We start from the raw sequence: 24651 nt of genomic DNA, 5'->3' as shown, positions 1-24651 counted from the left end.
AAGTTCCTGGGCTATTCGAGAATTCCACTCTCACGCCCCAGCAAGACCTCATAAAAACTCTCCCCAGCTGAGGGCTGGTATGAGTTCCATTGAGGCCTATGGAAAGCCTCCAAAAGCCACAGACAAAGGTAATTGATCCTGGATGGCATCAATTATGAATAGCCATTTTCACAATGTCAGTTGCATCGATTCGTCACTGATAGAAATGGCTTAGATGCACTGGATATCGAGGGATTTGGAAAGCTTGAGCTCACTTGTAAGTCTACAGATGATCTTTTTGAGGTCACTTCTCATTCACCAGAAGAATAAGAAGCTGATCTTAAAGGTCAAAGGTTGGTTAATTGCACCTTAAAAGAAACATAAGCGCAGTCGCCAGGAACTTCCTCTGTTGTTCTCCCAATTAGCCAAGTAACCTCAGCATAAGATTGACAGAAAATCGATTTCCGGTGGATAGACACATAAATGGGGTTTCCACCAATTTAATGTGGCCGATCAGTAGAACCCTGAAGGAAATTCTAAGCCAGAATGTAACATTGCCCTACAGCCCTTTTGCAGTAAGTGTCAGTAATCTTGATCTGTATTTTTATTGCGTAATAATTAAAATATTTAGATTTCGATCTTGCTTTAAGAGGTGCATTTCTGTTTTATGTAGGACTCAGGATTGCATCAGAAATTGTGCCCATCATGTGGACAGGCTTCCCAATTTGCCATGCAATCAGGTGGGCAGCCCGTCAATCATATTAACATGAAGCCTGGGAGTTAAAATGGCCTAGGCCTACGGTGAAACATAGAAACATAGAAAATAGGTGCAGGAGTAGGCCATTTGGCCCTTCGAGCCTGCATCACCATTCAATAAGATCATGGCTGATCATTCCTTCAGTAACCCTTTCCTGCTTTCTCTCCATACCCCTTGATCTTTTTAGTCGTAAGGGCCATATCTAACTCCTTCTTGAATATATCCAATGAACTGGCATCAATAACTCTCTGCGGCAGGGAATTCCACAGGTTAACAACTCTCTGAGTGAAGAAGTTTCTCCTCATCTCAGTCCTAAATGGCCTGCCCCTTATCCTAAGACTGTGTCCCCTGGTTCTGGACTTCCCCAACATCGGAAACATTCTTCCCACATCTAACCTGTCCAGTCTCGTCAGAATTTTATATGTTTCTATGAGATCCCCTCTCATCCTTCTAAACTCCAATGTATAAAGGCCCAGTTGATCCAGTCTCTCTTCATATGTCAGTCCAGCCATCCCTGGAATCAGTCTGGTGAACCTTCGCTGCACTCCCTCAATAGCAAGAATGTCCTTCCTCAGATTAGGAGACCAAAACTGAACACAATATTCCAGGTGGGGCCTCACCTAGGCCCTGTACAACTGCAGTAAGACTTTCCTGCTCCTATACTCAAATCCCCTTGCTATGAAGGCCAACATACCATTTGCCTTCTTCACCGCCTGCTGTACCTGCATGCCAACTTTCAAGGACTGATGAACCATGACACCCAGGTCTCGATGCACTTCCTCTTTTCCTAATCTGCCGCCATTCAGATAATATTCTGCCTTCCTGTTTTTGCCCCCAAAGTGGATAACCTCACATTTATCCACATTATACTGCATCTGCCATGTATTTGCCCATTCGCCTACCCTGTCCAAGTCACTCTGCAGCCTCTTAGCGTCCTCCTCACAGCTCACACCGCCACCCAAAATATCATGGGGGCTTGCTGCACACCTGATTCATGCCCCAAGTTAAAATCAAATTTGGAAAACCTGTGGGATATCTGCCTAGCACAACAAGTGATACAGATAATGCACCTGGACCTAGGAAAGTGCCAAGATGTATGGGTGCCCTTTCTATATGCGTACCCACCATCCGATGCAAACCAAACCTCCAGAATTGAAGTGATGCCAGCCCCATTTAACCATCTTTACATGAACCCAGGTACCACTAATGATTAAAGAGAGCACACTAAACTGATGCAGATTCTCTCAGTGGGTAGGCCCCATTATTGCTGGGGCACATATCTTCTCCCCATGTTTGGATCTGTATTAATCCATAGAAGCACCATGAGCACAGTGACCCTTAGGGCAAGCTGGGATGTTTGGAACTTGCTGCAGATGTAAAAGATAATTCAAAATGCGTTTATTTCCATCATTGAGAGTGCATCTAAATCCAGATACCCAGATGCAGACCTAGGTAAAAACCTGTTTCAAAATCATTACCATGATTGATTTCCAGAAATGTTTTTCATTATATTTTAATGACTCTGTTGTCAGTAAACAAGTCTGAAAATTAGAAAGAGTGCTTTATCTTCCCAGGGGCAAGTGCCTCGTGACTTAAGCATTGTAAGTCTGCATGTATTCTACACGCATATATCATATACCTCACAGAAAATATATTCCTGCAAGTCTTCTAAAAACCTGTTGATAATGGAAGTACATTTTCTCTTTTTGATTAACTTTCAATAACTGCACAGGATAGTTTTCGCAATCACTCATTTATAAAATCCAGTGATGTGGTGGCTTATTTTAGAAAATATTTCTTAAGAAATAATGTAAACAATAAACAGTGATGTTTAAAAAATGGAATCGTACTTTTCATGGCAACCTTGTAGAATGAAAAACTGGACAGTGCTTCCTAGTCCTCCATACTCAAATCACTTGGGGCTAGATTTTACACTTTTACATAGAAAACATAGAAAATAGGTGCAGGAGTAGGCCATTCGGCCCTTCTAGCCTGCACCGCCATTCAATGAGTTCATGGCTGAACATTCAACTTCAGTACCCCATTCCTGCTTTCTCGCCATACCCCTTGATCCCCCTAGCAGTAAGGACCTCATCTAACTCCTTTTTGAATATATTTAGTGAATTGGCCTCAACAACTTTCTGTGGTAGAGAATTCCACAGGTTCACCACTCTCTGGGTGAAGAAGTTCCTCCGCATCTCGGTCCTAAATGGCTTACCCCTTATCCTTAGACTGTGACCCCTGGTTCTGGACTTCCCCAACATTGGGAACATTCTTCCTGCATCTAACCTGTCTAACCCCGTCAGAATTTTATATGTTTCTATGAGGTCCCCTCTCATTCTTCTGAACTCCAGTGAATACAAGCCCAGTTGATCCAGTCTTTCTTGATAGGTCAGTCCCGCCATCCCGGGAATCAGTCTGGTGAACCTTCGCTGCACTCCCTCAATAGCAAGAATGTCCTTCCTCAGGTTAGGAGACCAAAACTGTACACAATACTCCAGGTGTGGCCTCACCAATGCCCTGTACAACTGTAGCAACACCTCCCTGCCCCTGTACTCAAATCCCCTTGCTATGAAGGCCAACATGCCATTTGCTTTCTTAACCGCCTGCTGCACCTGCATGCCAACCTTCAATGACTGATGTACCATGACACCCAGGTCTCTTTGCACCTCCCCTTTTCCTAATCTGTCACCATTCAGATAATAGTCTGTCTCTCTGTTTTTACCACCAAAGTGGATAACCTCACATTTATCCACATTATACTTCATCTGCCATGCATTTGCCCACTCACCTAACCTATCCAAGTCGCTCTGCAGCCTCACAGCATCCTCCTCGCAGCTCACACTGCCACCCAACTTAGTGTCATCCGCAAATTTGGAGATACTACATTTAATCCCCTCATCTAAATCATTAATGTACAGTGTAAACAGCTGGGGCCCCAGCACAGAACCTTGCGGTACCCCACTAGTCACTGCCTGCCATTCTGAAAAGTACCCATTTACTCCTACTCTTTGCTTCCTGTCTGACAACCAGTTCTCAATCCATGTCAGTACACTACCCCCAATCCCATGTGCTCTAACTTTGCACATCAATCTCTTGTGTGGGACCTTGTCGAACGCCTTCTGAAAGTCCAAATATACCACATCAACTGGTTCTCCCTTATCCACTCTACTGGAAACATCCTCAAAAAATTCCAGAAGATTTGTCAAGCATGATTTCCCTTTCACAAATCCATGCTGACTTGGACCTATCATGTCACCTCTTTCCAAATGCACTGCTATGACATCCTTAATAATTGATTCCATCATTTTACCCACTACCGATGTCAGGCTGACCGGTCTATAATTCCCTGTTTTCTCTCTCCCTCCTTTTTTAAAAAGTGGGGTTACATTGGCTACCCTCCACTCCATAGGAACTGATCCAGAGTCAATGGAATGTTGGAAAATGACTGTCAACGCATCCACTATTTCCAAGGCCACCTACTTAAGTACTCTGGGATGCAGTCCATCAGGCCCTGGGGATTTATCGGCCTTCAATCCCATCAATTTCCCCAACACAATTTCCCGGCTAATAAGGATTTCCCTCAGTTCCTCCTCCTTACTAGACCCCCCGACCCCTTTTATAACCGGAAGGTTGTTCGTGTCCTCCTTCGTGAATACCGAACCAAAGTACTTGTTCAATTGGTCCGCCATTTCTTTGTTCCCCGTTATGACTTCCCCTGATTCTGACTGCAGGGGACCTACATTTGTCTTTACTAACCCGTCCAAAAATGGGCGGTATTTCCGGCGTGGGTGGTAAAAATGGGTTTTCAGATCATCGGCTTGTCGCCCATTTTCAAAGCCCCTAGTTTCCATTTGAAAAATTGGGCGTTACCATGAGCGATCTGAAATGGGCGTTAGCATTAAATCTCTCTGACCTTCTGCTGTAAAGTGTCGCCATCCTTAGCAACAGCATAACAACGCTCGTTTCTATTCAGGAGGTCAGGGCTCATCATTACATGCGCAGAAGAGGAGACAGAGAGAGAGGTGTGTGGGTGTGGTATGTGTTTGTTTGGCTGTTGTGGAAGGCACAAGGGAGATTCACCAGCAGCAAAAAGCCTACTAAGCACCAAGAACATAGTTGGCACCGAGTTTTTGTCCAATAAATAATACATAACATGGAGGGGATGGAGGAGGCCCTGGAGCTGGTAACCAGGAACACTGGTGGCAGAGGGCTCCCAGTGGTCCCGGAGCGCGGCACTGCACCCCAAGGTGCCGCCCCCATTGCCAACAATACATGGGAGCCAGGAGCAACGTCTTGCTTCTAGCTCAGAGCACGTTCCCACCTCGGGACCGTCCTCTCCCGTATCCGTCCAAGCAGCGGTTCTGCCGTCATCCCCCCCCCCCCCCGAAATGAAGCAGCGCCTGAAGAACTCCTCGGCCAGGCGGCTTGGAGTCAGGAAGGGAAGGGGAAGGGGAAGGGGTAGAAGTGGGGATGAGAAGCGGGGGGGGGGGGGGAAGGGTTGTTTTTTACAGATATACTTATGTATGATTTCAGACAAATGGTCGGTTTAAATGTTTTTTATTTTAACATAACCTTGTTGCGCATTGGCTCAGATAGCTGCACCGTTACACACTGGTGATCCCTTAACATGAAAGGGTATAATTAATTTCAATCAACTTGTAATGTATGTATGCCTGGGTTTACCTGCCACCAGGGGGAGCGACCGTCAGAGGTCATTGGGCCACAGACACACACGTGCAGCCCTTGTATATAAAGAAAGCCTCCATGTTTAATCCTCACTTTGAGAGGTAATAAAGTAGAGTCTGGTCGCACCTGATTGAGTTCACGGTACTAAGCCTATTGAGTTATTGCATATGCAACATTTGGCGACGAGGCACAATACGAACTTTCACACACACAAAAAAAATGAGCACCGTTGGAATCCTGGAGCGATTCATGGAGGGAGAAGACTGGGAGGATTTTACAGATCGCCTCGACCAGTACTTCGTGGCCAACAAGATGGATGAAGACGCTGACACAGTTAGGCGCAGGGCGGTTTTCCTCACAGTTTGTGATCCAAAAATCTATGGCCTCATAAAGAATCTGCTCTCACCTGCACGTCCAACGGAAAAGACCGATGAGGAATTGTGGGCTCTGATTCGGGACCATCTCAAATCTAAAGAAGATATCATTATCTCGAGATATCGCTTTTATAAGCATGTTCATTCTGAGGGCCAGGACATGGCGGAATTTGTTGCCGACCTGAGATGTCTCGCTGGGCCGTGTAAGTTTGGAACTGCGTTGGAAGACATGCTGCGCGACATCTTTGTAATAGGCATAAACCATGAGATGATCCTGCGGAAGCTGCTGGCTGCGGAAACGCTGAATCTGAGCAGGGCCATCACGATCGCCCAGGGTTGCCTGACCACGGTCAATAGTACAAAGCAGATATCCTCGCAGAGTCGGAACTCCACGGCAAGTACTGTGCACCAGGTTGTGTCGTCAGTTGGCAGAGCTGCACCTGGCAGGGCCTACCTGACTGTGTTTGCGAAACCTGTAGCTACTCGAAGTCCGCCATTGGGCACGAATCCAATTTCACCCTGTTGGCATTGTGGGGGCAATCATCGGCCTCATCAGTGTCGTTTCAGACAGTATATTTGTAGAGGCTGTGTGAAAATGGGGCACCTTCAGCGGATGTGTCCGCAGCTCAGCAAGCGTGCTGTGACACACCACGTGGATGATGATGACCGATTCGGAGCAGATCCGGCAATGCAACCCGAGATACCCGAGGCGGAAGTGAATATTGTACATTCGTTCCTGACAAAGAGCCAACCGATAATGATTGAAGTAAAATTGAATGGCATGCCAGTATCTATGGAATTAGACACAGGTGCGAGTCAGTCAATTATGAGCCAGAGGACTTTGGAAAAGCTGTGGGACACCAAGGCTGTGAAACCCAAGCTGAGTCCAGTAAATGCAAAATTGCGTACCTACACCAAAGAGCTCATACCAGTGATTGGCAGTGCAGCAATCAAGGTGTTGTACGATGGGTAGGTTCATGATCTATCACAGTGGATTGTTCCAGGCAATGGTCCAACGCTGTTCGGCAGGAGTTGGCTCGAAAAAATAAAGTGGAACTGGAATGATATTAAAGCTATGTCATCGGTGGATGACACTTCATGTGCTCAAGTGCTGAGCAAATTTCCCTCGCTGTTAGAACCGGGCATCGGCAACTTCATGGGAGCCAAGGTGCAGATCCACCTGGACTCGGATGCAAGACTCGTCCATCACAAAGCCTGGGCGGTCCCATACATGATGAGAGAAAAGGTCGAAATCGACCTGGACAGACTCCAATGTGAAGGGGTCATTTCACCGGTCGAAATTAATGAATGGGCTTGTCCCATTGCTCCTGTACTGAAGAGTGATGGCACTGTCAGGATTTGTGGAGACTACAAGGTTACGATCAACTGCGTTTCAAAACAGGATCAGTACCCGTTACCAAAGGCTGATGACCTGTTTGCAACGCTAGCCGGGGGAAAGTCATTCACCAAATTGGATCTGATGATGGCCTCTCTGACACAGGAGTTTGTCGAATCATCGAAGAAACTTACGTGCATCAATACGCTTAAAGGGCTGTTCATTTACAACAGGTGTCCTTTTGGAATTCGCTCGGCTGCAGCCATATTTCAGAGAAACATGGAGAGTTTACTGAAGTCCGTCCCTAGAACCGTGGTGTTCCAAGACGACATTCTGGTCACAGGTCGCAACTCTACCAAACACCTGCACAACCTGGAAGAGGTTCTACGTCGTCTGGACAAAGTGGGGCTCAGGCTGAAACGTTCAAAGTACGTCTTTATGGCACTGGGTCGAATTCCTGGGAAGGAAGATTGCTGCAGATGGCATCAGGCCTACAGACTTGAAAACAGAGGTCATCAAAAATGCACCCAGATCCCAGAATGTGATGGAGCTGCGTTCATTCCTTGGTCTTCTCAACTACTTTGGTAATTTCTTACCTAAATTGACCACATTATTAGAGCCACTGCACATGCTGCTCAGAAAAGGCGACAACTGTGTTTGGGATATATCTCAAGGCTTCGAGAAGGCTAGAAATCTGCTTTGTTCCAACAAATTGCTGGTACATTATGACCCCTGCAAGCGTTTAGTATTGGCCTGTGACGCTTCATCATATGGGGTTGGTTGCGTGCTCCAACAATCCAATGAGTTGGGCAAACTACAACCCGTTGCGTACGCGTCGAGAAGCATGTCTAAAGCGGAAAGAGCCTACGGCATGGTAGAGAAAGAAGTTTTAGCCTGCGTATATGGGATTAAAAAGATGCACCAGTATGTGTTTGGGCTTCGTTTCGAGCTTCAAACCAATCACAAGCCGCTCATATCTTTGTTTTCAGAGCATAGAGGTATCAATACCAACACGTCGTCCCATATCCGGCGGTGGGTGCTGACATTATCTGCCTATGTCATTCGCCATAGACTTGACACCGAGAATTTTGCCGAAGCATTGAGCCGTTTACCGTTGTCCACACCGGAGGTGGAAACACCACAGCCCGCAGACCTATTGTTGATCATGGATGCCTTTGAGCGTGAAGGGTCGTCTGTCACTGCTGAACAAGTTAGGACCTTGGCCAGCCAGGATCCGATCTTATCGGGTGTAAAACGTTGTGTCCTTAGTGGTGATTGGTCGGCCATTCCCAGGGAAGTTTGTGATGAGACCAAACCTTACATCCGTCGCAAAGATGAACTATCCATTCAATCTGATTGTTTGCTATGGGATAATCGTGCTGTTATGCCCAAGAAAGGCAGGGAGAGATTTATACGGGATTTACACAATACCCATCCTGGTATTGTGATGATGAAGGCCATTGTCAGGTCTCATGTTTCGTGGCCTGGCATTGACTCTGATTTGGAGTCATGTGTGCATCAGTGCAACACTTGCATGCAGTTAAGCAATGCACCAGTGGAATCTCCGCTAGGTCTGTGGTCGTGGCCATCCAAACCATGGTCGAGAATCCACATCGACTAGGCGGGTCCTTTCATGGGCAAAATGTTTTTGGTGGTGGTGGATGCGTATTCCAAATGGATAGAATGTGTTATCATGTCATCCAGCACATCCACAGCCACCAGTGAGAGCCTTCGTGCCATGTTCGCCACTCATAGTCTGCCCGACATCGTTGTGAGCGATAACGGATCGTGCTTCACGAGTTTGGAGTTTCAAGAGTTTATGAGACTCAATGGTATCATGCACATAAGGTCAGCACCATTCAAACCCTCGTCCAATGGTCAAGCGGAGCCGTCCAAACCATCAAGCAGAGCCTAAAATGCGTAACTCATGGTTCTTTGCAGACTCGCTTGTCACGCATACTGCTTAGTTACAGGACGAGACCCAACATGCTTACTGGGGTCCCCACTGCTGAACTGTTGATGAAGAGAGGTCGCAAGACCAGGCTCTCGCTTGTCCACCCTGATCTTAACGATCACGTCGAAAATAGACGTCAACATCAGCAGTGGTATCATGATCACAATGCCTTTTCACGCGACATTTGAAAATAGGTGCAGGAGTAGGCCATTCGGCCCTTCGAGCCTGCACCACCATTCAATAAGATCATGGCTGATCATTCACCTCAGTACCCCTTTCCTGCTTTCTCTCCATACCCCTTGATCCCTTTCGCCGTTAGGGACTAACTCCCTCTTGAATATATCCAATGAACTGGCATCAACAACTCTCTGCGGTAGAGAATTCCACAGGTAAACAACTCTGAGTGAAGAAGTTTCTCCTCATCTCAGTCCTAAATGGCTTACCCCTTATCCTCAGACTGTGTCTCCTGGTTCTGAACTTCCCCAACATCGGAAACATTCTTCCTGCATCTAACCTGTCCAGTCCCGTCAGAATTTTATATGTTTCTATGAGATCTCCTCTCATCCTTCTCCACTCCAGTGAATACAGGCCCAGTCGATCCAGTCTCTCCTCATATGTCAGTCCTGCCATCCCGGGAATCAGTCTGGTGAACCTTCGCTGCACTTCCTCACCAGCAAGAATGTCCTTCCTCAGATTAGGAGACCAAAACTGAACATAATATTCCAGGTGAGGCCTCAACTACAATAAGACCCCCCTGCTCCTATACTCAAATCCCCTAGCTATGAAGGCCAACATTCCATTTGTCTTCTTCACTGCCTGCTGTACCTACATGCTAACTTTCAATGACTGATGAACCATGACACCCAGGTCTCGTTGCACCTCCCCTTTTCCTAATCTGCCGCCATTCAGATAATATTCTGCCTTTGTGTTTTTGACCCCAAAATGGATAACCTCACATTTATCCACATTATACTGCATCTGCCATGCACTTGCCCACTCACCTAACCTGTGCAAGTCACCCGGCAGCCTCTTAGCATCCTCCTTACAGCTCACACCGCCACCTAGTTTAGTGTCATCTGCAAACTTGGAGATATTACATGCAATTCCTTCATCTAAATCGTTAATGTATATTGTAAAGAGCTGGGGTCCCAGCGCTGAGCCCTGCAGCACTCCACTAGTCACTGCCTGCCATTCTGAAAAGGACCCATTTATCCCGACTTTCTGCTTCCTGTCTGCCAACCAGTTCTCCAGCCACGTCAGTACATTACCCCCAATACCATGTGCTTTGATTTTGCACACCAATCTCTTGTGCGGGACCTTGTCAAAAGCCTTTTGAAAGTCCAAATACACCACATCCACTGGTTCTCCCTTGTCTACTATGCTAGTTACATCCTCAAAAAATTCCAGAAGATTTGTCAAGCATGATTTCCCTTTCATAAATCCATGCTGACTTGGACCGATCCTGTCACTGCTTTCCAAATGCGCTGCTATTTCATCCTTAATGATTGATTTCAACATTTTCCCCACTACTGATGTCAGGCTAACCGGTCTATAATTACCCGTTTTCTCTCTCCCTCCTTTTTTAAAAAGTGGTGTTACATTAGCTACCCTCCAGTCCATCGGAACTGATCCAGAGTCGATAGACTGTTGGAAAATGATCACCAATGCATCCACTATTTCGAGGGCCACTTCCTTAAGTGCTCTGGGATGCAGACTATCTGGCCCCGGGGATTTATCGGCCTTCAATCCCATTAATTTCCCTAACAGAATTTCCCGCTTTATACGGATATCCTTCAGTTCCTCCTTCTCACTAGACCCACTGTCCCCTAGTACATTCGGAAGGTTATTTGTGTCTTCCTTTGTGAAGACAGAACGGAAGTATTGGTTCAATTGGTCTGCCATTTCTTTGTTCCCCATTATAAATTCACCTGAATCCGACTGCAAGGGACCTACGTTTGTCTTCACCAATCTTTTACTCTTCACATATTTATAGAAGCTTTTGCAGTCAGTTTTTATGTTCCCTGCAAGCTTCCTCTCATACTCTATTTCCCCCCTCTTAATTAAACTCTTTGTCCTCCTCTGCTGAATTCTAAATTTCTCCCAGTCCTCAGGTTGCTTTTTCTAGCCAATTTAGATGCCTCTTCCTTGGTTTTAACACTATCCTTAATTTCCCTTGTTAGCCACGGGTAAGCCACCTTCCCCGTTTTATTTTTACTCCAGACAGGGATGTACAATTGCTGAAGTTCATCCATGTGGTCTTTAAATGTTTGCCATTGCCTATCCACCGTCAACCCTTTAAGTTAGAAAGCGAGGCGTCAACCGTAATGGCCCCCAGTTTAGGACCTGGACCAGCCAGGATCCCACGTTACCGCCTGCCAAAGATGAACTGCTAGACGGGATGGTGCAACCTATCCGTTGCAAAGACGAAAGGCCCATCCCTACGTTGCAAAGTAAGGCATGGCGGCTACACACAGTCGGTGGTCCGGGGCCCCCATAACACGGCCCAGGATCCACGGGGACCACTAGGCCTCCCGCCACTACCGAAAGTCTCAAGGCCATTGCGGCCATCCTGGGCTTGCTAGACCTCAAGGTCAGCGACAATAGTCCGGAGCAGACAGCCCAAATCACTTAGCCAAGCACCATGCATGTCACAGTAGACTCCCTACAGACCCGGCTATCCCGGGTGCTACGCAGTCACCAGGCAGAATCACTCAGAACCGAGCCTTCCGTATGCCATCAGCAGAGAATGTACCATGATCACACGGCCCCTCCATGCAACATCAGAATAAGTGATGTAGAACATGTTCAGAGCCTCTAGCACCACATTAGCCAAAAGGGGGATTGGAGAGTCTGTGATGAAAACGGAGCATTTGACTGTGAAACCATGTACTGGGCTAACGCGTAAAGCATTTGGTCCAGATCAAACTGCGAACTACAGATAACCAGGAATCATTGTGAATGGACCTGGCTCCCAGCGACCCACTAACACAATCAACCTCACCGTCAACCATGAGGATGAACCCACCACGTCAGGACTTCAACTCAAACGATCGACCAGGGGACGCAGGGCACCAGATCGCCTCAACTTGCAAATAACTTGCACATAAGACGTTGGGGGGGGAGTGATGTGATGTATGTATGTAAACCTCAATAAAATGTAAGATTTGCTACTAGGGGACACACCTGTGAGAGACCCAAGGGTCACCGATACACCCTGGGGCAAGCAGGTATAAAAGATGATTCACAATGCTGCTTCTGAACTCTGGAGTCTGAATAAAGAGACCAAGGTCACAACAGTTTGAGCTTGCAATACAGTACTGTGGATTTATTCTGAACATAACATTAAGGATATTAACAACATCTAAAATTACTATTTACAGGTTACTCAGCAGACATAACACATCATTACATTCTCCCCAGCCCCCTCCTATGTGCATGAAGTACAAAAAGTTAGTATGCAGGTACAGCAAGTAATCAGGAAGGCAAATGGAATGTTGGCATTTATTGCAAGGGGGATAGAGTATAAAAGCAGAGAAGTCCTGCTACAACTGTACAGGGTATTGGTGAGGCCACACATGGAGTACTGCGTACAGTTTTGGTCTCCGTATTTAAGGAAGGATAAAGTTGCATTGGAGGCTGTTCAGAGAAGGTCCACTAGGTTGATTCTGGAGATGAGGGGGTTGACTTATGAGGATAGGTTGAGTAGGTTGGGCCTATACACATTGGAGTTCAGAAGAATGAGAGGTGATCTTATTGAAACTTATAAGATAATGAGGGGGCTCTACAGGGTGGATGCAGAGAGGATATTTCCACTCATAGGGGAGACTAAAATTAGGGGACATAGTCTTAGAATAAGGGCCGCCCATTTAAAACTGAGATGAGGAGAAATTTCTTCTCTCAGAGGATTGTAAATCTATGGAATTCTCTGCCCCAGAGAGCTGTGGAGGCTGGGTCATTGAATATGTTTAAGGCAGAGATAGACAGATTTTTAAGCAATAAGGGAGTAAAGGATTATGGGGAACGGGCAGGAAAGTGGAGCTGAGTCCATGATCAGGTTAGCCATGATCTTATAGAATGGCGGAGCAGGCTCAAGGGGCCAAATGGCCTACTCCTGCTCCTATTTCTTATGTTCTTATGTTCTTAGGTACAGCAAGTAATTAGGAAGGCAAATGAAATTGGTGTGCAAAATCAAAGCACATGGTATTGGAGGTAATGTACTGACGTGGATAGAGAACTGGTTGGCAGACTGGAAACAGAGAGTCGGGATTAACGGGTCCTTTTCAGAATGGCAGGCAGTGACTAGTGGAGTGCCGCAGGGCTCAGTGCTGGGGCCCAGCTCTTTACAATATATTTTAATGATTTAGATGATGGAATTGAGTGTAATATCTCCAAGTTTGCAGATGATACTAAACTGGGTGGCGGTATGAGCTGTGAGGAGGAAGCTAAGAGGCTGCAGAGTGACTTGGACAGGTTAGACGAGTGGGCAAATACATGGCAGATCCAGTATAATGTGGATAAATGTGAGGTTATCTACTTTGGGGACAAAAACACAAAGGCAGAATATTATCTGAATGGCGGCAGATTAGGAAAAGGGGAGGTGCAGCGAGACCTGGGTGTCATGGTTCATCAGTCATTGAAAGTTGGCATGCAGGTACAGCAGGCGGTGAAGAAGGCAAATGGTATGTTGGCCTTCATAGCAAGGGGATTTGAGTATAGGAGCAGGGAAGTCTTGCTGCAGTTGTACAGGGCCTTGGTAGGCTCCACCTGGAATATTGTGTTGAGTTTTGGTCTCCTAATCTGAGGAAGGACGTTCTTGCTATTGAGGGAGTGCAGCGAAGGTTCACCAGACTGATTCCAGGGATGGCTGGACTGACATATGAGGAGGGACTGGATCAACTGGGCCTTTATACACTGGAGTTTAGAAGGATGAGAGGGGATCTCATAGAAACATATAAGATTCTGACTGGACTGGACAGGCTAGATGCGGGAAGAATGTTCCCGATGTTGGGGAAGTCCAGAACCAGGGGACACAGTCTTAGGATAAGGGGCAGGCCATTTAGTACTGAGATGAGGAGAAACTTCTTCACTCAGAGAGTTGTTAACCTGTGGAATTCCCTGCCACAGAGAGTTGTTGATGCCAGTTCATTGGATATATTCAAGAGGGAGTTAGATTTGGCCCTTAGGGCTAAAGGGATCAAGGGGTATGGAGAGAAAGCAGGAAAGGGATACTGAAGGAATGATCAGCTATGATCTTATTGAATGCTGGTGCAGGCTCGAAGGGCCGAATTGCCTATGCCTGCCCTTATTTTCTATGTTTCTATGAAATGTTGGCCTTTATTGTAAGGGGGATGGAGTACAAAAGTAGGGAAGTCCTGCTCCAACTGTACAGGGCATTGTTAAGACCACACCTACAGTATTGCATACAGTTTTGGTCACCTTATTTAAGGAAGGATATATTTGCACTGGAGGCAGTTCAGAGAAGGTTCACGAGGTTGATTCCTGTGATGGAAGGGTTGTCATCTGAAGTAAGATTGAGCAGGTTGGGCCGATTGGGTTTTAGAAGACCTTATTGAAACTTATAAGATTCTGAGGGGGCTTGACAGGGTAGATGCAGAGAGGATGTTTCCCCTCATGGGGGAATCTAGAACTAGAGGGCATAGTTTCAGAATAAGGGGTCGCACATTTAAAACGGAAATGAGGAGGAATTTCTTCTCTCAGAGGGTCGTGAATCTTTGGAATTCTCTACCTCAGAGAGCTGTGGAGGCTGGGTCATTGCATGTATTTAAAGTGGAGATAAACAGATTTTTGAAAGATAAGGGAATCAAGGTTTATGGGGAGCGGGCGGGGAAATGGAGTTGAGGCCAGGATCAGATCAGCCATCATCTTATTCGAGGGGCCAAATGACCTACTCCAGGTCCTATTTCTTATGTTCTTATGCCTGCTCAGGCAGCACAACACATGCCAGTAGCGGAAGTGGTGCAGGCTCCAGGAGGTTCTTTGCAGGTCTCGGATGCTGGTCAGAAAGAGGCACCTGAATTCCAAAAGGCACCCAGTTATACACAACAGTTAGGCACCCCACATACTCCTGCCACTGAGCAGACCTAGAAAAAGCCACGGCTAGGGTTAAACACACTCACTAAGAGAAAACTTTGGCAGCATACACTAAGCACTCACTCAACAACCTAGAATTTACACAAAATGAGTTACACCACTGTTGCCCCTACAAAAATGCTTTGTATTGGCCAAAGGCCTGCAGAGGGAGTTACAAATGGGTTTCCTGGATCTGCTCATTTGACTCCCATTTTACTGAATTACATGTAAAAGACAGCTCAGCCTGCACGCTTCAGCAGTAAACTGGGTTATAAAGTAACAGTGCTCTATTTCACTTTCTAATAACTTGCCCCTAGAAATACACAACCTTTTGCCTCCCATTTGAAGAGAAAGCTTAACATTTTCATTAGCCAATTTTCACCTTGCTACCACCCTGTTTGCACCTCTAAATAAGTCAGCAGTGCAATGGAGATCGGAGGAAAAAATTGGAGGTCCATCTATTCTGATTTTCAGACAGACTTCAACTTAGCTGGCCAGCACTCCTGCCAGGACGAGGTGGGAGCCTAATTAAAATAATTAACTAGGGGTTTATTGACATCATTAAGACCCCTAATTGCATTTTCATGTCAATCAGTGCTGCCTCAATTTGTATTCGAACTATGGGTAGTGTAGGTTGTGAGGGGGTCATTACATCACTAGTTAAAGTCATCTATAGTTGCAGTCAGGGAAAGCTGGAAGCAAGTCTGGTATGTTTTACCCTCACTCTCTTGAGAGGTTTGAGTCTTAAAAGCTTCTATAAATTCATCTCCTCACAGTTGTATTTGCACATTTCCCTGCCAGTTATATCTGCTGCTCTGTTTAACCACTAATGCTTTCAGTCCTCCCCCATTGCTGCAGACCCAGGACGAGCCTCTCTGAATTTCTTATCCTCCCAAACGGCGCGCTGCCTGTAAGCAGCATGATTAGCGATGGGAACTTGCCTGTTCTATTTAATGGGGCCTGACCACCAAAATTCGATTGGTCCTGCCACCAAAGTTATTGGACAGTTGGAGCAGACACTCCTCCCAGCACCCACCCAATCTGCACTCCACGCCAGAATCGACCCACTGTCTCAGCTTAGTTTATGTTATGAGGCAGTCCAATTTTTGATAACTCTGAAAACCTTCGACTTCAGTCTGATATGTTGGCAGCTGCAGTAAAAATGGACATCTTTCTATAGTTGTTAAACTATAAATAAAATGTGTTTTTTTATAGGATAGGTATGTACGATCTTAATCATTGCAATTCAGAAAAATTCTACAATTCAGAGATCTATTTTCATGGATATTACATTATTGATTGCAGTGCCCCGGTATAAAGATTTTTCCAAAATATGTGGCTTAATGTTGCAGTCCACTGGATTGGTACTCTTGTTACAAACAGCAATCCCAGTGACATTGTTTACTATCAAACAGGAGGTGCTAAGGAGCAAGTTGCCACACGTGATGTCATTTGTTAATTAGGTTGCCATGCTCACGTCCCTTGTTGGAAAATGTGAGGAAGGAGATTCCTGAACTTTTACAGAGCTACATTCATATTGTCACAGCTCCAGTTTTAATCCACAAACTCTCAGGAAAACTAGTGAATTCCTGTCTCCAACCCTTTAGCTGTTTTGACTCTGATCCCCGTTGCAAATCAGAGCTTTAAATCAACATGGGGGAGCTTAAGCCACAAAGTTTACTTTCCACATCAGCAATCATTTGTTGCATAGAAGCACCTGTGCACCTTAACACGTTGCTATGGCTTCCACCTTCAGGACCAATCAGAGAACCTGTGCAGGATGGGGCTTTAAATCAGAATGAAACTGCAGTTTTATGGCAGCAAACTGGTGGTTCCTAATGAACATTTTGCATCAAATAATCAAGAAACGAATCAACATTGCTTGAAAAACATAACCTATTAAAGGAGAAATTGACAATTGCATGACTTGAGCCCCTAAGCTACAGGGGGATGGCAAAACACTTGAGATTTTAAATTAGTCTGTTCTAATGGATTTCAGGGATTTTCTCTTTAATAGGTCCCTTCGACGCAGTGTGATTTCCTCCTCTTCTGTGAGGCGCACCATTGGTGGTTCAGTGCCTACAATGTTTTTGTGGTCCAGGCCACAACACAGAGAGCAACACAGAAGGTAAGATCTAATAACTGTCTTTCCTCCTTTCTGTAATGCAAATGGTAAATCTGTGTGTGACAAAACAGGCATTTGGGGGAGCGGGGACTCAATAAATTCCAAACTTTCCAAATATGTATGTCAGTAGTGAAGTTTTACCAGTTTAGTGACATCAATTTTCACTTCCAGCAGATTCCACATGATATCCTTCTATCTGAAAGCCTCTGTCACCCACCTTCGATCAGGTCAGGAGGTTTAAAGTTATGATATGTCAGTCAGTACCATTTAAAGCTGAAGGCAGCACCATTTAGAACCTTTATGTCAGGAGTTCTCATTAAAGTATGAAGTCCCGAAAAGTAGAAATAAATTAAACAGTTTAATTTGATCAAATGTAACATAAAAAAGATCATTTTTTATTTGCGGATTGATTGATTTACGTCTGTTCTGACTGGAGTATGAGAAACTCTAAATTTATATCTGGATCTGTTTGCTTCAATTAATTTGGAAAGACTAGACTGTAGGCTAGAAATTCCGGCAAGAAAAAATTTGTTTTGCTGATGGGAACTGGCTGAACGGGGGCCAGAAAACCGAGAGATCTGGAACTTGTCACTTAACTGGTCATTTTGTGGAAGTTTCCTGATGGTGCAATTATTAAACAGTTGAGTTCAAATGAGTGTGTGAGTGAATGAGAGAAGAAAATAAATATAGAGCAGGAAGACACATGCCCTGAGCTTAAGGGAGCCCTCTAGTTTTACCCGCTCCCAGTACTCCCATGCTCGAATTCACCTATGATACCAATGCAACCTCTCCGAAGGGACTCAATGGCTTGAAATCCAGTCCTCTCCTCCAGATTTGGTTTGTTGGCATGTTCAAGAGCACGTGCAATGATCCCCAAATACTCAACCTACAAACCATTATGTATGTGAGTAAATGTACATGCATAGTGCAGCTAGGATGTGTTGGAAGATTTGTTGTTTGAATTGACATCAAGATGTCAGTGTGACAAGAGGTTGAGTTGTCAATATGACAAGGCTTGTCAGCTTGAATGTATCCCCTGTTGCAGTATTGCTATGCACTGTAAGCATTCAAAGAGCTGTAAGATTGTATGAGTGATTTTTTTTAACAACTATTTGAAAAGCAGATGGAGCTTTGGTTTAACATCTGTGCCACTGAATTCAGCTCCATAGCGCCCAGTTTTTCGGGTCCAAAATAGAATCCATGGCGCGGGCCGCTTCTGGTGCGGGCCGTGCTGGATGACATTTTGAGTAGGTTGTTAGTGTGGGCACTGGGAGCATGTGGTGAAAATAACACATTCTCTGTGTAATCAGCGTGCTACACTGATTTGATGCCAACACTGCCATTTTTGACCTTAATGCTACAGCTAAAACACCTCTATTAAACTCACACAGTGCTATTTAAAAGGATCATCAAGTGCTTTCAGGTTAGTTGCTGGTTGATTCCTACTGGCTCTTGGTGAGTTTGTATTTGGTGGTCTGTTATCTTATTTGAAATGCTGAAGTGTCCAAGGAATGGTGTGGCAGATTACCTAAAGGCTTCTGCTCAGACCAGTTGCTCCCGAACATGGGTGTAGTAGTTTATATCCCCCTTGGCCTGCAGCAAAGGGGAAGGAGGAGGGGGAAAAGGGCTCTCAGCGGGAGGCAATATACACCCAGGGTCTTCAAGGAGCAATTCTCCAACCTCAACCTCAGCGATACACAGTGTATGCAACGTCTCTGCTTCACTAAGGAGGCGCTTACTGAAAACTGCCACCTGTTGCATGCTGAACTGCAGCCTCCGAGCCGGATGAGGACAGCATTGCCAGTGGCTGTCAAGGTGAGCATAGCCATGAATTTTTATGCGTTGCGTTCCTTCCAGGCTGGAGCAGATGATATTTGCACCACCTTGCAGTTTGCCGTGCCCTGTTACAATGTGTTTGGGTGATGTACATGTCATGGTTGAAAAGCTGGCAAGCTATGAGATGTGGGTGTGAGGCTTGCAGCAGTACTAAGAGTGTCAGGGTGAGGTAAAGCTGTGAATGTGAGGTACAAGCCATGATTGATAGAAATTGTTGGTCGGTGAGTTGAAGGAGAGGTGATGAATTGAGCAGTGTCTGAAGCTAGTGGTTCAATTATAAGGATATGGCATTTGAAGATGAATTCACTGACCTTGACCACTCATGTGAGGTCTTTAAACTTCTTGAGGCACTGCATGCAGGTCCTCGGGGCTACAGTGCTGGCAATGACCACGGCGGCTATCTGCTCCCATTGCCTTCTCTGACTTTGTCTGAATGGCCTCCTGGCCCTCTGTGGAAACAGGACCCCTCTCCTCCTGTCCACCTCCTGCACCAAGGCATCCAGTGCTGCATCAGGGAACCTTGGTGTTATATATGCAGGCTATAGATATACTCTCTCTGTGTAGTCACTGCATAGTTACATAAGATGGAGACTTGTTTACCTGATGTCCTATCAATAAGGTTTACACTGTATATACTAGGCTGGCACCACTAGAGGGTGCAAATGGTGGAGACCAGGGTTTCCTGCCCTGGTGGCAGGGGCTGTATAAAAGGGTAGCCACCATGCGGCTGCCTCACTCCGGAGTTACGAATAAAGGACCAAGGTCACCACAGTTTGAGTACAACACCTTGCCTCGTGGAGTCATTCATAAGTACATTACAGACATAACAACTGACGACGAATATACGGACTTTCACATGATTATGACTACCTTTGGCACACTAAAATACTTCACAGAGGGTGATGATTGGGATGTCTACACGGAAAGGCTCGAGCAATATTTTGTGGCAAACAACCTGGCAGGGGAGACGGACACATTGGCGGAGAAGCGCAAGGTTATACTGCTGACCAGTTGTGGGCCCGAGGTCTACCGCCTCGTCAGGGACTTGCTGGCACCCATAAAGGCCAAGGATAAGACATACGATGAACTGACTGAACTAATTCGCGACCAACTAAAACCAAAATAGAGCATCTTCATGGCCAGGCACAGATTTTACACTCACCGCAGACCTGAGGGCCAGGAGATTGCAAAATATGCTGCCGATTTCAGGAGACTTGCAGCACTGTGTGATTTTGGCACGCACCTCAGCAAAGCATTGCGAGACATCTTCATAATAGGAATTGGCCACGAGGGTTTCCTTCACAAGCTATTATCTGCCGACACCACAGTCAACCTACAGAAGGCCATCAGCATCAGTCAGAGGTTCATGACCTTGACCTGCAGCACCAAGCAAATGATTCATCCTGTGGACTCAAACTCAGCAAGTATTGTACACAGGATGGTGCCTTTCACAAGCAAGACTGTAGTTTGTGGCTCTGCCCAGGGCAGAGAGCTCAGCCCTCAGGGTTCCAGAACAGAATCCGCCGCGGGGTGCTAATTGAGTAGCACCATTCTGGTGATGCGGAGGAAACCATAGGGCTCACCATAGGGCTGAGTATGTATGCAAAGCCTGTAACACGAAGGGCCACCTCCAGCGTATGTGTAAAAGAAATACGACTCACCGTCTAGCAGAGGAGTCGGTAGATGACTTTGAATCCAACAGGGAGTATGATGATTTGGCCAGAGATTCAGCCCCAAAAAGAAGTGTATGGAGTGTATAGCTGCACCACTGATTGTCCTCCAGTGAAGATGGAAGTCGAGATAAATGGCATTCCAGTCCTCCGGGAAGTGGACACTGGAGCGAGCCAGTCAGTGATGAGCCAGGATGCCTTTGAGAGGCTATGAAACGAAAAACGACCCGAGCTGGTTCCAGTACAAGAAAAGGAGCTGGTAGTGCGGATGTAAGTGTAATCCATAATGGCGTGGTGCACAAGTTATCCCTGTGGATTGTTGCAGGTGATGGTCCAATGCTACTCGGAAGAAGCTGGATGGGGAAGATCCAGTGGAAATGGGAAGACTTCACTCCAGCAATCGATGTCCCCCATGCTCACAGGCAGAGTAAAACCTCACCTTCGCTTAGGCCAGGCACCAGAGAACAGACCAGCGCAGCACCTGAGGCACAGACCGTCCATCATGACTGCGTGGCAATAATCTGACTGGAACGACCTAAAAGTACCTTCTCGGCTCCAGTGGCAGGACTCCTGAATTCACAGGCACTCTTCCAGCTTTTGTGGCAGAATCGCGGGAGAGAAGGATCAAGGCAGTCGACCTCGAAGACAGAGGCAAGATGGCGTCCCTGCTGCAGCGAGGTGCAATGCTGAGGGACCAATACATGGTGTCTAACAAAGGATTTGATTGGGGTAAAGCCATCAGGGTTCTCTTAAAGGAGACCTGCAATCAAACTGAACTTAGAGACATTGTATGCATGGCAATCAATATAATGAACCAATTAAGATTGTGAACAAAATGTTGTTGCGAGATGTCAGTACTATTCCTAATGTAAAGAACACAATGTTGCAAGATGTTGGGAATAGAGTGTCCCCAAAAGTAGCAAGCGAGCGACCTCAGTAGGGTGAAGGCACTGATCCTGATGCCCTGCCCCAGGTCTATCCCATGCTCCAGGCACCCGATGGCACTATTCGCCACGGACCTGGAAACGAAAACAGCGCCAATATGGCGCCGTTGCCCACCACCCGGGTGGAGATGGTGCAGCCCCCAGACCCAGTCGCTACCTCGGCCATGTCCGGGAGCGAAAGGTCAGAACCAACGAGTTCCGCAAACTGGACCTGGAACAGCCAGGTTCCCAACACCGTTAGAGAGCAGGCAGAAGATTCTGCAGCCCTCAAAGGAGGACAGGGAGGCCACACACATCTGTGGCTCTGCCCACCACTAAGCAATGGTAAAGGCCCTGAGTCCTGGAAAGGTGAGTGAATCAAGCCCACCCCACTAGCAGGCAACTAGGACCCCATCCGGTTGCTCTGGAACTAGTGTCCTCGCACACCTGTACTGTTACCTCCGTACTGACCATGACTGAAGCATGAATGCAATCTACCCAATCCTGGCGCATGACCCTAAAACACAATGAATGTAAGTCACTGAACCAAGGTGTCACGATACAAACTGTACTTTGTACTTGCACAGTGTCTGATCCTGTAAATGTAACGGGCCAGCTGCATGATCTCGCTGTGTGGCCGGGTGGGGTGGGGGGGTGGGGTGGGGAATGGATGTATATAGCCATGGACACACACATGGATCATACCCAGAACCCACTGGAACCTCCACTGCATCATCGAACCATCCAAACTGGTAACCACTACCTAATGTTGTGGCAAAAGGACTTGGGGGCTAACAGGGAGAGAGCCAAGCCAAAGCACAGCCAAGGTGCAAGGGCTATTGGTACTTAAGTCTGGGAAGAGCTAAGCCAGAGCACATAGTGCGAAGGACTTTGGGGAGAGTAATGTTATATATGCAGACTATAGATATACTTTCTGTCTAGTCACTGTATAGTTGCATAAGATGAAGACTTGTTTACCTGATGTACTGTCAATAAGGTTTACACTGTGTATATACTAGGCTGGCACCACTAAGGGTGCAACTGGTGGAGACTGGGGTTTCCTGCCCTGGTGGCAGGAGCTACAGGACCAAGGTCACCACAGTTTGAGTACAACACATTGACTCCACGAGGCATTCATAAGTACATTACAGACACAACACTTGGAACACTCTTTCTGTTATGGTGCCCATTATTCACTTTTTCCTGCTCGGACTCTGTTTCCCAGCCAGGTGAATCACCTGCTGCAGCCAGAATTACCTTTAAGAGGTGCAGGCTGGCTGGGGGGTGGCTATTGAATTTTTAACCCCTGCTCTGAAAGATGGCACCTCTGACACTAATGTACTAATGAATGACTCCACAAGGCAATGTGTTGTACTCAACTGTAGTGACCTTGGTCCTTTATTCGTAACTCCAGAGTGAGGCAGCCACATGGTGGCTACCCTTTTATACAGCACTACCATCCTACACAGAAGTGTCAACCTAGGTAATGTGCTCAAGACCATATGGTTCGAACCACAAACTTCTGATTCAGAGGCAGAAGTATCACTAATGAGCCAAACTCTCAGATTGATGCTTTAGTTCTATAACTAGCTGTAGGAGGAAAACACATTCCCTGACAGTTATGCACAAGCTCCCACGAACAGCCTGTTGTGTGAGATGGAACTCTCAGCAATTAAATATTTGTGCAATTGGCAAATTGTAGGTGAGAACAACAATGGAGGAAAGTTATTGGGGTCTCCCACACTAGACAGTTTCTACCACAGTCATAACCAGACAGGAATTTACAGCATTATCTTCTTGTACCAAGCACACCGGTACTAACACTCATTTTCTGATCGGTAGTAACATGAAAAGATATCACTTCTGGTATTGCAAATTCTCTTCTTCCCCTTTTCTGCAAGAATTGCCATTAATGAGGTGCAGCGGAGTTTATCACAGGAGCATGCTGACTGCCATTGAGGCTGTTGCCGTTTGTGACGTATTTCTCATCTTTTCTTTTAGACGCGGTGTGGGTGAATTTCCTTGGGTCTCTCGTGCACTGCTGCTGCAAACTCAGCAGAAGTTTGGTGGAAACAGGGTTTCTGTGACAGAGCGGGAGAAGAGCTGAGGAAATTTATCCCCAGTTTTGGAAAAGGCAGAAAACAGTTGGCCTTAGTTCAGCCTTTATCCTGAGAGAATAATTATGCCAGCTGCATACTTCTGTCCATTTGAGGGACATGAATCTACAAAATAAACCGAATGGGGTTTATCCTTCACATTGCAGGCACTGTGTACTTTTGAAATATTTTTTAACTGGTTGGTTTTAAATGGGTAAAAATATGCTTGGCTTTCTCTGCTGAATCAGCCACCACAACTGAACAGATATTTTCCCTGGCAAAAACCTTCAATTAATAGAAAATAATGTTTACAATCAGAATCTGCTGGAATCATTGCCAATTTCTAACATAACTGCGAAAGGTTACTCACTTGGCCTCTGCAAGTGACTTTTTTCCCACTTTCCATATACAATAAATAAATAAAAATGACATTCACTGTAAACAAATGGCTGAAATCGCATCGCATATGAGATAAATTAATAACATCTTAAAGTATTGCCAGGCACATAAGCCAGAATGCCCATCAAGACTATTAATATGTCAGCAACGTTTCCAAAGTAACTAAAAAAAACATGCAGACTATAGAAGCAAAGCAATGACTTGCTATGCTTCATTTAGCAAAATATTGCTTTTAATAATAAAAAATCAGAACTGCAGTGTGACACACCATGTGCCAAAGAAGTAAATTTCAAAAGGAGCAGAAGAGGTTGTGACCACAATGTTTCACACTTTTAACACTCAGCATTGTATGCAGGAGTTGCTGGTTTAGTTATTTGACTATTTGTAGTATATTGGAAATGTAATGTTATATTTCAGAGGTTT

At 45.9% G+C, this 24651-nt stretch overlaps 1 protein-coding gene across 1 annotated transcript in view; it reads left to right on the top strand.

Moving 5' to 3' along the window:
* The window catches only part of s100p (S100 calcium binding protein P), a 40021-nt gene that overhangs the window by 8764 nt on the left and 6606 nt on the right, over nucleotides 1-24651 (top strand). Inside the window, exon 2 of the mRNA XM_070882306.1 lies at nucleotides 17197-17307. Within this exon, the coding sequence (XP_070738407.1) occupies nucleotides 17197-17307 (111 nt within the window). The remainder of the gene's footprint in view (nucleotides 1-17196; nucleotides 17308-24651) is intronic.

The sequence above is a fragment of the Pristiophorus japonicus genome, chromosome 6, assembly GCF_044704955.1.
Source record: "Pristiophorus japonicus isolate sPriJap1 chromosome 6, sPriJap1.hap1, whole genome shotgun sequence".
NCBI classification, from domain to species: Eukaryota; Metazoa; Chordata; class Chondrichthyes; family Pristiophoridae; genus Pristiophorus; species Pristiophorus japonicus.
Note: the sequence above shows the minus strand (reverse complement) of the source record. Positions and strands in the feature narration are given on the sequence as shown.